At 33.8% G+C, this 14351-nt stretch overlaps 1 protein-coding gene across 11 annotated transcripts in view; it reads left to right on the top strand.

The window, feature by feature from the left end:
* PICALM (phosphatidylinositol binding clathrin assembly protein) overlaps window positions 1-14351 on the top strand; it is a 104371-nt gene that overhangs the window by 72201 nt on the left and 17819 nt on the right. For 3 of the 11 annotated variants that reach the window (XM_004434075.3, XM_004434078.3, XM_087433550.1), the window contains 5 exons: window positions 7880-7987; window positions 9668-9799; window positions 9896-9926; window positions 10105-10204; window positions 13082-13105. In XM_004434075.3, coding sequence (XP_004434132.1) covers window positions 7880-7987; window positions 9668-9799; window positions 9896-9926; window positions 10105-10204; window positions 13082-13105 — 395 coding nt within the window. Of the gene's footprint in view, window positions 1-3535; window positions 3617-7879; window positions 7988-9667; window positions 9800-9895; window positions 9927-10104; window positions 10205-13081; window positions 13106-14351 lie in introns of all 11 variants that reach the window. The other 8 variants (XM_087433549.1, XM_004434076.3, XM_014790389.2 and 5 more) reach the window with 4 other exon arrangements.

Raw genomic sequence — 14351 nt, 5'->3', positions numbered from 1 at the left:
GCAATAATAACTTTGGATTTTAATATCAAATTTTAAAATAAACTAAATAGCAATAATGTAGTAAGATTTTTAAATTGACACTAGTATCCCTAATTTTGTTTAACACAATTTCTTAGGAAGGAAAGTTTCTTTTGAAGTTGGACTTTTTTTAGTGTTTTGTTCTCTACCATATTATAATGCAATACTCAAGCTGTCTAGCATCAATGCTGCATCCTGTTTATTAGTTCAGAGAGTTGGTAATTAGGAGAGTTGGTTGAAGAGTAACATCTCTTAACGTGTTTATGTGTGCTTATATTTTCTCTCTGTGCTTGGTAGAGAGGGTAGTTATCTCTCTTAGTAGCTAAGTCTTTTTTTAATTGTGAACAATACAATTTTAGATTGTCTGAAATCCACACATACCCTTTGTCCCATTCTTAAGGATCTCACTACATTGTTAGCCTGAGATAAATGAAAAGTAGAAAATAAAAAACAACTTGAGTGAATAGCCTTTAATTACAGTATAAAAATCCATAAAAAGGCAAAATTTCACACCAAAGTTATACAAGGAAGAGGGAATTTTTATGTCTGTATTAACCTGAGATAAATGTTTTTGAATCCTGCTAAAAAGATGTTAAACCCTCCTTAAAAGATGGTGAAACTGCTTTCTGTTGAATTCAGAGAAACAGCTTAAGGTGACACAAACTTAAATCTTTGATTAAAACAACATGCAGAAAGTGATCTGTGTACCCTAAATAGATCTTGTGGTCACATTGTAAATATTCTGTTAAATATATCTAACAGGAGAAGGAAGGGAGGAAGGGAGATGAGAGAGCAATAGCTGCAGATTTGAGAAAGTTCCAAAGCAGGTGCTCTAGTTAGATATAACTAGTCTAAGCGCTCCACAGTGTAATTATTGATTGTAATAATTCCTTCATGTCATTGTAGTACATTAAAAAACTGTATAAAAGGTAGTTGAAACTAAATTTCACAGTTTGTTACTCTTTAGAAAATTTGTCAGAGGGAGTACCTTACTTGCTTGGTAATGAGTAGTTACCAGAATTATCCTTGGTGTGGTTTGTTTTGTTTTTGTTTTTTTTTTTTACAAATTTATATTTTATTTATATTTACTGAATATGAACTAGTGTGTGTTTAAAAATACAGCTGCTTGTATCTTTTTAAGTCATTTGCTTTGATTTGGGAATATGAGACAGAAATGTCTTTGCTTTGAGGCTTTACGCTATTTCCACCTTTTAGGTCAGAGCAATGCGTGGGCTTCAGACTGTTGCATCTATGTTCACTGAAGAAGGACAGAATGGAGGGCAGTAACCTTGAGTGCTAAAGGTTGTAGCTATTTCACATTCAAAGAGGAGCAGAGTAAAAATATGTAAATACCATTGTGAACGGGTTACTTAATTATTATTTTGGCTTTTCAAGGAGAGTCTGTAACAAGAGAAATATATAAGAAATGTCATTTTCCTAATATTTCTTAAGTTTAAGGCCTAGGGGTTAGGGCAAGAGGAAGACCAGAAAGCAAAGCCATAAGCAAAATTGATGGCCATATACTCCAAGGTGAGTAAAATTGGTGATTTAGAGTTTGCAAAGACCTCTAGAGAATGTTTGGTCCAGCTCTCAACTCTCATACTGGTAAGAGAATATTAATACCATTTTAGAGATGGATCACCCGAGTCTCAGAAAAGTTAAATGCTAAGATAACCAAGCTAGTTGTGGGGCAAAGCCTAAAGCAGGAGACCTACAGCTTTACTCTGCAATGCTCTTTCCCATATGGAGGTGTAGACTTGCATTTAAACCCTTATATTCATTTAAACCCCTTTTCTGAAGGAAAATAGTACAAATGAAAGTATGAAGTACACTTATGTGTTGCTTAATGATGACAGGGATACATTCTGAGAAATGCATTGTTAGGCGATTTTGTCGTTGGATGAACATCATAGAGAGTGCTTATACAAACTTAGATGGTATAGCCTACCACACACCTAGGCTACGCGTTACTAATCTTATGGGACCACCACTGTGTATGTGGTCCATCATTGACCAAAATGTCATTATGTGGTCCATGACTGTATACTTTTTTAAAAAATCACATCTGCTAAGTTTTGTCATTAGAAAAAACTTACTGTTAAATACTCATTTTTTTTATTAAAATGAGTACAGAAGGGGAAATTAAAAACTACTGATGTCAACCATTAGGCATTAGTCTAGAACAGGGATCTGCAAACTTGTTCTTAGAAGGTCAGATTGTAAATATTTTTGGTTCACGAGCCACACGATCCTCTGTTGTAGCTACTCAACTTCGATATTATAGTGTGAAAGTGGCCGTAGACAATACGTGAACATATGAGCTTGACTGTGTTCCAGTAAAGCTTTATTTACGAAGACATGCACCTGTAGTTTGCTGAGGCCTGTCCTAGAAAAGGCTTTTTAATAAGAAGCTTTCAGTTTAAGTTAAAAGTTCCTGAGAAGTAGAGTTGTGTAATAAAAATTCCAATAGTTTCTTACTCGGAGCAGTAAGAGCATGAAAGGACCAGCCGAGGTGTGCCAGTCCTAGAGCTGCATTGTCTCATTAGCCACCGGCTACATGTCGTCATTTAGACTTTAATTGATTAAAATTAAATGTTAAATAAAATTAAAATTTTACTTCTTCAGTTGTACTAGCCACATTTCCATTGCTCAGTGGTACATGTGATTAACAGCTACCATGTTGTACAGGGCAGATTTGTAGAACATTTCTCTTGTTAGAAAGCTCTATTGGATAATGCTGCTGTAAAATGATGGTCAGCAAACTTTTTGTGTAAAGAGCCAGATAGTAAATATTTCAGGCTTTATAGGATACATAAAATCTCTACTGTACGTTCTTCTTCTTTTCTATTCCCTTTCCTTCCTTCCTTTTCCTTTCCTTTCTTTCATTTTTTTTAAACAACCCTTTAAAAATGTAGAGGCCATTTGTAGCTCTCACAGCTGTATAAAAATAGCCCACAGGCTATAGTTTGCCAACCCCCGCTCTATAGGGTTAAGAATGACTGGGAGACATCAGGGAATAGCTATGTAGATATACCTCCAGCCCTTCCCGAGGAGGACATTGATCTGATGATGTGATGCTCAGTATACTAGGTAGCTTGTCCTCATTAAAGCTACAAGAACACTGAGTTGTAAGTCAAGAAGAGTGGGTTGTGGTCTCAGCTATGCCTTGTCTGTGACCTTGTCCAGGCTGGCTTCCTCGCCTTTAAAGGAAGATATTAGAAGACAGATTAATATTGGCTAAAAGGATACTGCTTCATATTTCTTTATCTGAAGAGATGCAGTGTTGGTTATTTTTTAAAATTTCTTGTGAATGTAATATATATATTTTTAAATATAATACTCATAATGAAGCCTTAAGTGCTTTTTCAGTAACATGTAATTTGAAGAACCCCAAGTGCTTAGATGCCTCTGGTTTTTTTTGTTTTTAATTACTCCATTCCACTCTTAACTGTTCCTCCTCGTTTTTCTCTTTTTTCTTTTTTTTCTTTGTTTTTTTCCCCTTTGTATGCCTTGTCAGATTCTTTTTGTGGCACTCAAGCTTATCCTAATACTACCCTTATGTGCCATGACCTTTCTACTGTAGCTGGTTTATTTGGAGGTAGGTAATGGTATCTCTAAAATTTATCAGTTTATTTATGGTATCTCTAAAATGTATCAATTTATTTATGCAAGAGCTATTTCTTTTTGTTGTTTTACTTAAAATGAGTTTTTTTTTTAATTTGGTAAGAAAAATATATATATTTGTGTTTGGAGAACAGATCACTTTTTGCCTAACTTTGTTTTCTTTGGTTAAACACATTATTTTGTGAATGGATGCATGTCATCTTCCTACTTTAATCCATACCCAAAACTTTCACATTTTCAGAAGAGTTTATAATGTTTTAATATTACAAGCTTATGGAATTTAAAGCTCTTTGTGTAGATGTTAGTGATAGAGCAGTAGTTACTTTGACTTTAGCAATTGTGGCATAGGTGTAGGGAGATTTTACTGGAAAGAAGCATGCTTTTCCAGCACTATACAAAGGCCGTAGAAATAGGAAGCAGTTTCCAGGGAGGTATGGCCAATTTGGTATTCATCTGTGTCTTTCCAAATATGTTTTAGCCCAGTGTAGTAGCAATAAAACCTCAAAATCTAGCTGATTTTTTTGTGTATAAGAGTTGATTACCTTAGTTAAATTGGCATTAAAAAGTAGGTTTGACACAACTAAAGAATTGAGGTCTTGACTGACAGTAAGAGTTGGATGCGGTTAAAAGTATTTTAAAATGGCCCTTATGAGGGCATTTGATGGAAAGAATATGTTTGGAATCCAGTGAACTTGGGTTTGAATTCCACTTCTACTTCCTTACCTGTGTGACTTTCAGCAAGTATTTAACCTTTCTAAGCCTATGAAAATTAGGACAATAATGTCTTACAGGGTTGTCTTGAGGTTTACATATATGACTGTATAGCATTAGCACTATGCCTGACACATAGAATTCTCTTTAAAACTACTGCTATTAAAAACCATTTTGTGTATGCAGATCCTTTCATACTTGGAATTTATTTCTTACCTAAATTATTATTTAATCGTCAGATACAATCTTAAACAGATTGTTTTGCGTTGCTTTTAGATTTTAAAATTGCCAAGGATTGTTCACTTTTTTGGCCCAGCGTTTGCTATGAAAAGCTCAAGAAGTTTATAAAACTTGAATAGTCCTAGTGAATAGATATAATTAATTATTATAGCTATAAAAATAAAAATTTATTTTTATACCTACTAGTTTATGTAAGATAAAATACTTAGGATCAACTGAAAACCCCTAATAGATTCTGGAACCAAACAACTTGGGGTTTAAGTCTTGGTTCCACCACTTAATAAATCTTTGATTTTGGGCAAGTTATTTAATCTCTTAGTTTCCTCATCTGTAAAATGAGGATAATAATAACTATCTCATAGGGTTCTTGTGAGGTTTAAATAGTACCCTGTTTATAAAGCCCTTACATAGTGTTTAATAGAGTTGAATAATTAGTAGCAGTTACTTTCACAAAAGTTTGAGGCCTAATTCATTATGAACTACCACCAAAATCCACTAACAACCCAGCCAGTTTTTCTTAAAGGTGTTTGGAATGCTTTTCTGCCCCCAAGGCTCATTCCTCTTGTACCTTTCAGTTAATTTATTATTGTCCTCTTGAGATTTGCCCTGCAGGACAGTGGTTTCTACACATTAATCTTTGAACTGGTGCTGGCCAGTGACAGGGTTTTCACTGGGACCTTACACATGGTGAAATGAAGGAGTAGTTTAATGTAGCAATTATTTCATAAGTGAACCTCAACTCTGGATAGCCTGTTCATTTTGTGTGTGTGTCCCTGAAATTTCCCTTTTGAAATGGTGGTATCAGTTTTGTACCTTTGTTTTAGTAACTTTTAAAAATTAAAGGTTGACAATCCTGACAGTGTCCCAAAAAGTCATTTGGGGACAAAAGGCCATTAAGTTAAGTTGATAATGTGCATTGAAATAATAATACAGAACTCTTACCTTGAATGTGTGTGTGTTACAGGCATTCCTTAATTACTTAAAAGATTGTTACCTTGAAAATATACTGCTTGCTTCCCTGGTAGCCAATCAGCTATTATAATTCATTAAAAATTTTCATTCTACTTTTTTCTTCTGTCTGTGTAGAGGCTTTTTAAATTTGAGGTGCTAGCTCTGGATTACTTTATATCCTTTCAAACCTTTTATACTTATAGGTGATAATATTGTAATTTCACAGATTGGTGCCCCCAGAGACCTCAGGAGATAGCTCCTCTCTTTACAGAAAGGAATGAAGTTGTTCTGTATTACTATAAAGGATAGACTTATCTCTGATATCAACCAAATTCTAGAAAGCGGGACAAAATAGCAGGAGAAAATAGGAATTTAATATACTATCCTAGTTATAAATTATTGTTCCATGTATTTTCTAAAGTTTAGTGATACCATAACCTGGATACTGTTTCCAGAATAATTTAAAGAACAGTTTGTATGCTTCTTACACTGTGATGGTAGCGTGGGCACATAATTAAGCATGATAGGTTTTTGTCTTTCTTGAGTGGATACATTGGTTCTTTTTTTAAGGAATTATAAGAAGAACCAGTAAGCCCATGGTGTATTTCTTAAACAACTTATGTCTTTTAAAATGCTGTTAAATTGGTAAGTCTAGAATTCTAGGAACCTTTTGATGAACAGTTAGATTTATATACGAAATTATTTTGTATTTTGATAGTGTTTGTGTTCTTATTTGTATGGCCAGTGTCTTTGAGTTAAGAGTATTTTAAGAGTTATGTAATTATGGGATAATATCAAACTTGTACATTCTTAAAAATTTGTGTCCTACATAATATTCATGCTATTGATGTAAAATGCTACTTTTAAAGTAGTATCATTGATGTGGACTAGCTTGTATGAGTCACTGTTAATAAGTCATTGCTTTCTGGCTTCTCTGTCTTTGAGGACCTCCTTGGACTTCTCGCTAAATCTTGCCCTACTTTTTACAGTTCTTTTTTTAAGCTCAGTCTTTTTAGTACGACATCATTGTGGTTCTTGATATCTTGGTGGTGTACATTAAGAGTTCAAAGTTAGATTCTGACAGACTGAAAGTCCTTTAGCGGAAAGTTGAGAAAGGAAGAAAGAGAGCCTATGTTTAGGACTCAAAAGTTTTTCTCCCTAATGATATAGTTGTTAATCTTTTAATATCAGATTTTTTTTTAACAATCTGACTGTATAGAATTTAGAGATGGAAGAGAACAGAGAACTTAGGAGCCATTTATTACAGCCTTCACAAAGCGAAAGAAATCCTTCTTTGTGATCCTTGCTAAACTGTTCCCTCCTTGGATATATACTCAGTGATTGAAAGCTCCCCAAGTTCATGTGACAGCCCTAATATTTTTAGGTGATTTTAATTCTTTTCAGCCCTTGGAAATTCAGGACCTCACCTCACGAAAATACGACCTCACACAATTCAAAATCTTCTGTTTGTTTTCTCAGCATAGTCTAGTTTCAGAGACATGAGTTGGGTGTCTGTCAGCTTAATACCACTAGCATTGGTGTAACGTGGACAGGAAAGAAAAAGGTTTCCTATTTAGGTTGTGATATTTCAGACTAGAGTTAGGTCAATTAGCATGTTTGATTGTATACTTGTCAGCTCCACTTTGGAAGTAGTAAGTTGAAGTTAGAGGGTGTTTGGGAGTTGAAAATGACCTGTGTTTTCTTTGATATTGGAAAAGCACCTGGACACAAAGTGGGACATAAGGATTAGTGGGTTGTAACTTTCAAAATCCAGTCACTTCTCAAATGAATTTAAACCATATAGCTTTTGATTAACCATTGAAAGAAGGAAGAGAGAAAGAAAGGAAGGAAGGAGAGAGAAATATGGAAGGTGAGTAGGTAGAGGGAGAAAGACTATTGGGGATACTAAGTAGATTCATATTTTTTAAAGCACCATAGAATACTTATTTCATTCCCAAATGATTCCTTACATTGTGTATATATTTTGCTTCATGGAAAATTCTGGAATTTTAGATGCATTCCGTTTTTTAAAGATCATCGGCATATAAAATTAAAAAATAAGCAAAAGATTTTAGTTCTGTAATGAAACAAGCTAGTAGTTAACTTAAGTTGCTTTTTTGTTAGTTTTCTTTTAAAGTGGGATGATTTTGTTTTGGAAAATGTAATCACCACAAAAAGATGTGGGTAGTGTAGGAAACATTTTGCTTGAAGGGTTGGCTTTGTTTGTTGTTGTAGGAATTTATTGTTTTTTCCATTCTATTGTCATCATTATTAAAGAGCTATAAATGTAGAGTTATTAAAGAATTGAGTTTTTTTCTATTTTGGTTTTTCTTAGGATTCACTCCTTCTCCAGTTGCACAGCCACATCCTTCAGCTGGCCTTAATGTTGACTTTGAATCTGTGTTTGGAAATAAATCTACAAATGTTATTGTAGATTCTGGGGGTAAGAAAAAATTGTTTTATTAGCATTACTATAATGTTCTAATTTAGATTCTGTGTAAGGACAGGTAATGTTCCTTTTAACATGTGTAAATAGATTAAATTGGGGTAGCCAAAGAAGTTGTCCCTCCTTGCCCAACCACTAGATGAGAACTTCAAGGAACTATTAACCGTTGTCCTTTTCTTAGTGGCAGTTTTGACTCTGGGAGGATTTTGTTTTTCCCAGAGCTAAATAAGAGAGAAAAAAAGAGATTTTGCTCAGATTAGACTGCTAAGTTGCTAGTGACTGTGTGTAGACATAACCCTTTATTAGTCATTTTCAGTTTTTACCTTTACTGAAATGAAATTGGCTTTTTTGAAAACTAGGAAAGTATAACCTGTGGTACCTTGACTTGTTGAGATAGTCCATGTGTAAACAGCTAGAATGTATTAAATATCAGAGCTTTGGGTGCAGGGGCTTTTTATTGTTTTAAGAATGATTCTTACTATAGCATGCTTGTTCATCTGTCTTAAAAGAACTTTATAAATCTGTAGAGCCAGGTTTCCACTTAAATGATTCAATTTAATATCTTCATATTTTGAAGCTCCTAAAGATTGAGTTCCTAGAAATTGATACTCAATTCTATTCTTACCAGAGGGTGGCCTTTGATTTTGGTTAGTAATTCTATTCAAGCCATTTAAAGAAATGTATTGAGGTGTTCTTAATTTTATAATATACAATTTGTTAGTCATCTAAAAAAAAGCAAATGTGTAAAGAATATGTATGGACTAAGAATTTATTTTTTTCTGTATGCTAGTAGGTTTATAATTATATTTTTTGGTGCATTTGACTTTTTCCTTTTGAGTTTGTTTTGCTGGGGAAAAGGATAAAGGAAATAGGGACAAATTGTTCATATTTTGTAAACCACCATTTTGGTGACTTTTTCTTTTTCAAATCCTCTAGTATTCCCAGATTATGCTATTGAGTCCTTTAGTGGGTCAGTTTGATTGGATTTGCTTTACCTTCTACCCTTTGTTAGAGAACCTTAAGGGATTTTATTTTATTTTCATTTCCAAGCTTTGTTCTAGTTTACTAGATGGTTTTATGCAGTTGGAGCACAAACCAAGCAATTTCTTAGGTATAATTTAGGTTAAGTGGTTTTAGACAGAAGAAAAGAGATAATCTGATGGTTCATTTTCACTTTACTTCTAATGTACTGTTTTACATATACCTTACATTCTCCACTTTGAAGAGTATAAAAAAGTCTATAAAATATTATTTCTTAAACTTCTTTCAAAGTTACAGAGATATATTTTTTCACATATATTGCTTTGGGTATAAGTGAGTCTTCAGAAAATTTTGTCAGGTGAAAAGGAGAATTACATTCCATTCCTTTCTCTCTCACAACTTTGGAATAAGAATAGTTTACTTGAATGCTTCTTTATTCATCCCCTTGAAGCTTAATGTAATTTTGTTGTGAAATAAGACAAATGATTTCCATCAAAGCAAATACAGCATTCTCAATCAGTTCACTTTGAAATGGTGAATTTCTCCTTTTCCCATTTAAGAGCATTTTTTAGTTCCCATTTTTTTGGAGGAATTTTCCAGTAAACAAACAAGGAGAAAAGGCAGAGACTTCCTTTAGAAAGCTGTAGTACCATAAAGTTCCTTACAAATCCTATTTCATCTGTTTGTAACTTTAAGGCTTTGATGAACTAGGTGGACTTCTCAAACCAACAGTGGCCTCTCAGAACCAGAGTCTTCCTGTTGCCAAACTCCCACCTAACAAGTTAGTATCTGATGACTTGGATTCATCCTTAGCCAACCTTGTGGGTAGTAAGTATTCTTTGGATTCTTGAATCTTGTTTAAAATAAGTTGTTTTATAAAAGTGAGTCTAGCTTTTAACTGCTTTCTTTTTTTTCCTCTTCTAGATCTTGGCATTGGAAATGGAACCACTAAGAAGTGAGTGTTTTATTTGTATTCTTTCCCCATGTGCCATTTAGAGGTTGATTTGGCTTTTATCTTGAAACTATGTGTAGAGATATCATCTGCTTCTTAAATGCTCTGTTCATTCTAAATATATAGTAAAAAAACTTCATAATTAGAGTTGTTTAATATTCTCACTTATGTTTATTTAAAGTGATGTAAATTGGAGTCAGCCCGGTGAAAAGAAGCTAACTGGAGGATCTAACTGGCAACCAAAGGTTGCTCCAACAACTGCTTGGAATGCTGCAACAATGGTGAGTTGAAAAAGCTCATGATATACTAACATGAATGTGTTAGGTAAATGTGTAATGTGAAAATATTTTTAAAGTGATAGGCATAAATGGAAAGATTGTTATTGTTACAGAATTTTTGAAATAGAAGTAATTTATATTTCTTTAAAGGAAGCTTGGTTGACTATATTTGCCAGGTACCTTTTAGTAACTAACATTTATTTAAAGGCTATTTTGTGCCAGGTATTATTCTAATAAATAGTATGTGGTTTTATTTATAATCCTCAAATTAACCTTATGTGGTAGTAACTATTATTGTCCCCATTTTACAGATGAGGAAATGGAGACACAGTGATTAAGTAATATGCCCAGGATCACAGAGTTCTTAAGTGATTGGGTGGGTCTTTACAACCCAGGCAGCCTAACCTTAATCACTACTCTCTACTGCTGGTCTCAAATATATTATTCATTCATCTAGAATATAAAATCTTTAATTTTTTTTCTGGGCTCCCCATTAGTGAAGAAACTATACTTGCTTGGCTTTTGTTGATACTGTCATATAATTTATACAGTTGATTCTCCTTATTTGCTTCAGTTACGTTCTTAAAGTCACCTGAACACTGAACCATCGCTAGGTTCACACACACACACTCACACACTCAACACATGCATTTCCCCTAGCCAATGGTTCAATGTTCACCAATTCAGTGTTAGGGTGACTTTAAGAACATAAGTGCAGCAAATAAGGAGAATCAACTGTGTATGTGTATATGCATACATACACACACACTTCACATAGATTATAATCTTAAATCCTAAAAAACTCATTCTAGTAGGTTATATATATTTTTTTATTTTACAAAAGAGAAAATGAGATTCAGAAGTGTTAAGTGACTTGCCTGAGGCTGCCCCATTAACAGGTGCCAGAGTTGAGATTCTAGCCCTATCCAACTGGCCCCAGAGCCAGAGCTTCTTGCAGAACACTGCAATATTCCCTACCTTCTCTGTCCTCTGGTCATCTTCATATCCGAGCTGAAACAAGACAGAGCCTTTCCTGGTTTTAGCTGGGAACGAATGCATTGGGTAACAAATTTTTCACCACTCTGCATATGTCTGTAAATGACCCCAAAAGCATCACAAGTATTGATTTTGGGATTAAGAATACATTCTGGTGAATAGGCATATTTGCAAATATGGAATCTATGAATAATGAGGATTAATTGTATATGCTAATTAATTAGTTAGCATCTGGTACTGAAGAAGTTCTGCTAATGATTTTAATTACCGTAAGGTCTGGTTGTCCCAGAGCAGCTTTGTGGCTGTACCCCTATCCTTAGTCAGCTGCTGTTTTACCATTCCAATAAGTCTCCCTGGCTCAGAGAAAACCAATTTCTTCTTGTAGAAATATTTGAGGCATGCCTTCTTTTAAAATTGTGCAGCATTTTGATTACACAGGCTACGCATTGTAGCCTTCCTACTGTTATTAGAGACCCCCATTTTCCTTGTTATAGCGGCTATCTTGTTATTAAATCCCTTCTAGAGCATTGCCTTGTTTTCCTTGGGTTAATCACATATTAAAATTAGTAGGGCTGAGCTAAAAATACTATGCTGATAAAATTTTGTGGGACAGTATCTAAAGAATTTTGTCAGCTTCAGTCTTCATAAATGGAAAATAATATTGAAATTTAGCCACCTTTTTAAGGCAGTAATTTTTCACTGATGGAGATCACTACCATCACTAATAATAAAACCTTGTATTTAAATAGTTTAAGCTTTTACACACACACACACACACACACACACACACACACACACACAAGCACTATCTTGAGTCTGTGAACAGTGCACTCTTAGGGGAGTTTGAGCAGGTATCATCCCAATTGTAAGAATAAAGTTATGTAATTTTTTTTTCAAGTGCAGAGCAACTAGAAAGCAGATATAAATTGAAATCCATCCCTTCTGACTCTGAATCCAGTGTTTTCCCCCACTATAACACACCTCACTGACTAGGGAATGGCAGGAGGTTAGGTTAGTGGATTTTCTAGCCTCAGGTGTGAATTATACATTGATAATATATGAGGGATGATACATATCCAAATGCTGATATGAAAATACAATGAATATTTTCTTATTTTGTATTAAATTAGTATTAATCTATATGAAATATTAGAACCTTGTACATAACACTTCACTTAAGATTAACTACTAGAATGTAATAGGCTTCTAGCCATCTAGAATTTGTATGTAAGTTGATGATAAGACAGCACTATTTTTGGTGCTGTGTTGTATATGGTAATGTGTATCATCTCTTAATGATTTTATTAAAGTATGTATGTATTTTATAGAGAGTCTTTTTAATGACTAACATTTAGGGCTGGTGATGTGATTCACTACTTAGATAAACTGCTACTTATGACGTTTCTTTACATTTCTAACCTTTTTATTAATCCTTAAACACTGTCAAGGTTTTTAAATATTTTTTTAATGTAAAACAACTTCATTGGTGTTTTATTAAAATATGTAATGATGTTGTACTACAAATTCTTTTGATTACTGCTTACTTTTTTTCTGTGGTAGACATTATATATACAACTCTGTTTATGGGACTCACTGAATTTTGCGCTATTAACTACTGATAGATTTTATGTTTTCATGACCCTTGTAATCAATAAACTGTTATGTATGTAAGGGGATGATGCCAATGACTAAGTGTCCCTTGTCAACCTTGATAGTGTTTTAGTATAGATGTCCTTCCATTAGATACTGGAAATACAAGCGATTTTAGGTGGTTAATGAATGTACATGTGAACTAAAATGCTCTCTGTGTATTTTCTGTTGTGTAAGTACTTGTTCTAATCCAGTGTTATTGCATTATGTAATTGTTCTCCCTGGGAAAAACAGAATGGCATGCATTTTCCACAATACGTAAGTGACCAAAAACTAGCCTTTTTGCAATAAATTGGCATGCTATTAACCACTGCTGTAGCAGAATCTCATAACTTCCAGCTATTACTTTCACATTCAGATTTTCAATGTGCCAGAAATTCTTCCTAGCATCTACTGATTTCATGGGTATGTTGCAGAATTGATTCTGATGGTGGCATGGGAAATATAAATTTTTTTTCTTGCTTAATATTCTGCCATTTGCTGCCAGATGGCTGGGTGTCTGTGTTTGTATCTGTGCTGCCACTATGCACTTGATGACTTCTGAATGAAGGGAAATGTTGATTGTGGTAATGTTGAAAATAACAATTGCATGAAATCTTACAGGCTTCTGCTGTACTTGGCAGTTTGTCTACTGCTCTTGCAGCTCTTGGTTTTAAGTAGGGAGAGACCAATGTAGTCCTACATGCTCACCCAAATACTAAACTTTTAACTATTCACTTTAGTTATGCTTCATTTAACTTCTCCATGCATATGTTCAAATTGCCATATAATTTCAGTTATTTTTTTATGTTTCAGCAATGTTATTGGTCTTTCACCTGTATTTAGTTTCAGTTTTCCTTAAAAGATAACACACACAGGGAATGTTGTTAAGACAGCAAATATATCTAAAATGATTCTGTGCTCAGATTGTATATTTACAGAGCATGAGGGAAAGTATATTTACAGAGCATGAGTTAAAGTAAGAGGAGGAGGGGAACTTAAACATCTTAGTGGTAGATGGCTCTTTTAAGCGTTAAATCATAAACAGACTTAAAAATTTATTCTTCTTCTTTCGCATTGGTGCTTTGCAGAAGATAGTTTAAATAATTTATGGAATAAGAAGGAATGCTAATACACATACTCCATATAATAACTGTGTGCTTCATAGAAACAGTCATACATAATAGGGGTTTAAAATCTTTGGGGTTCTTTGAAAAGAGTGAATGAGGGCCATAGAAACTGATTTTTTGGAAGATCAGATTATTAATTAATTTGGGATCTTTAAATTTTTTTCTTTGCTCAAAAAATAAAGTACCTAGGAAAACATTCAGTAATATTACCTTTTCTGGGTAAACATTTTTTATGATAGTGATAGGCTTCAAATTTTAGAATTTTGAATATTTTTAAAAATCTGAAGATTTTTAAAGCTGTAAAAGCATGTTGAAATCTTAGATCACTGTTGTATCTAAGTTGAAATGGTATTTTTTTTCTTTCTCATAATTCTGCTTTTCTACAATTGCAAGAC

Source organism: Ceratotherium simum, chromosome 7, assembly GCF_057802395.1.
Source record: "Ceratotherium simum simum isolate JZ-2026a chromosome 7, ASM5780239v1, whole genome shotgun sequence".
NCBI classification, from domain to species: Eukaryota; Metazoa; Chordata; class Mammalia; order Perissodactyla; family Rhinocerotidae; genus Ceratotherium; species Ceratotherium simum.
The sequence above is the reverse complement of the archived record's forward strand: the minus strand, read 5'-3'. Positions and strand labels throughout refer to the sequence as shown.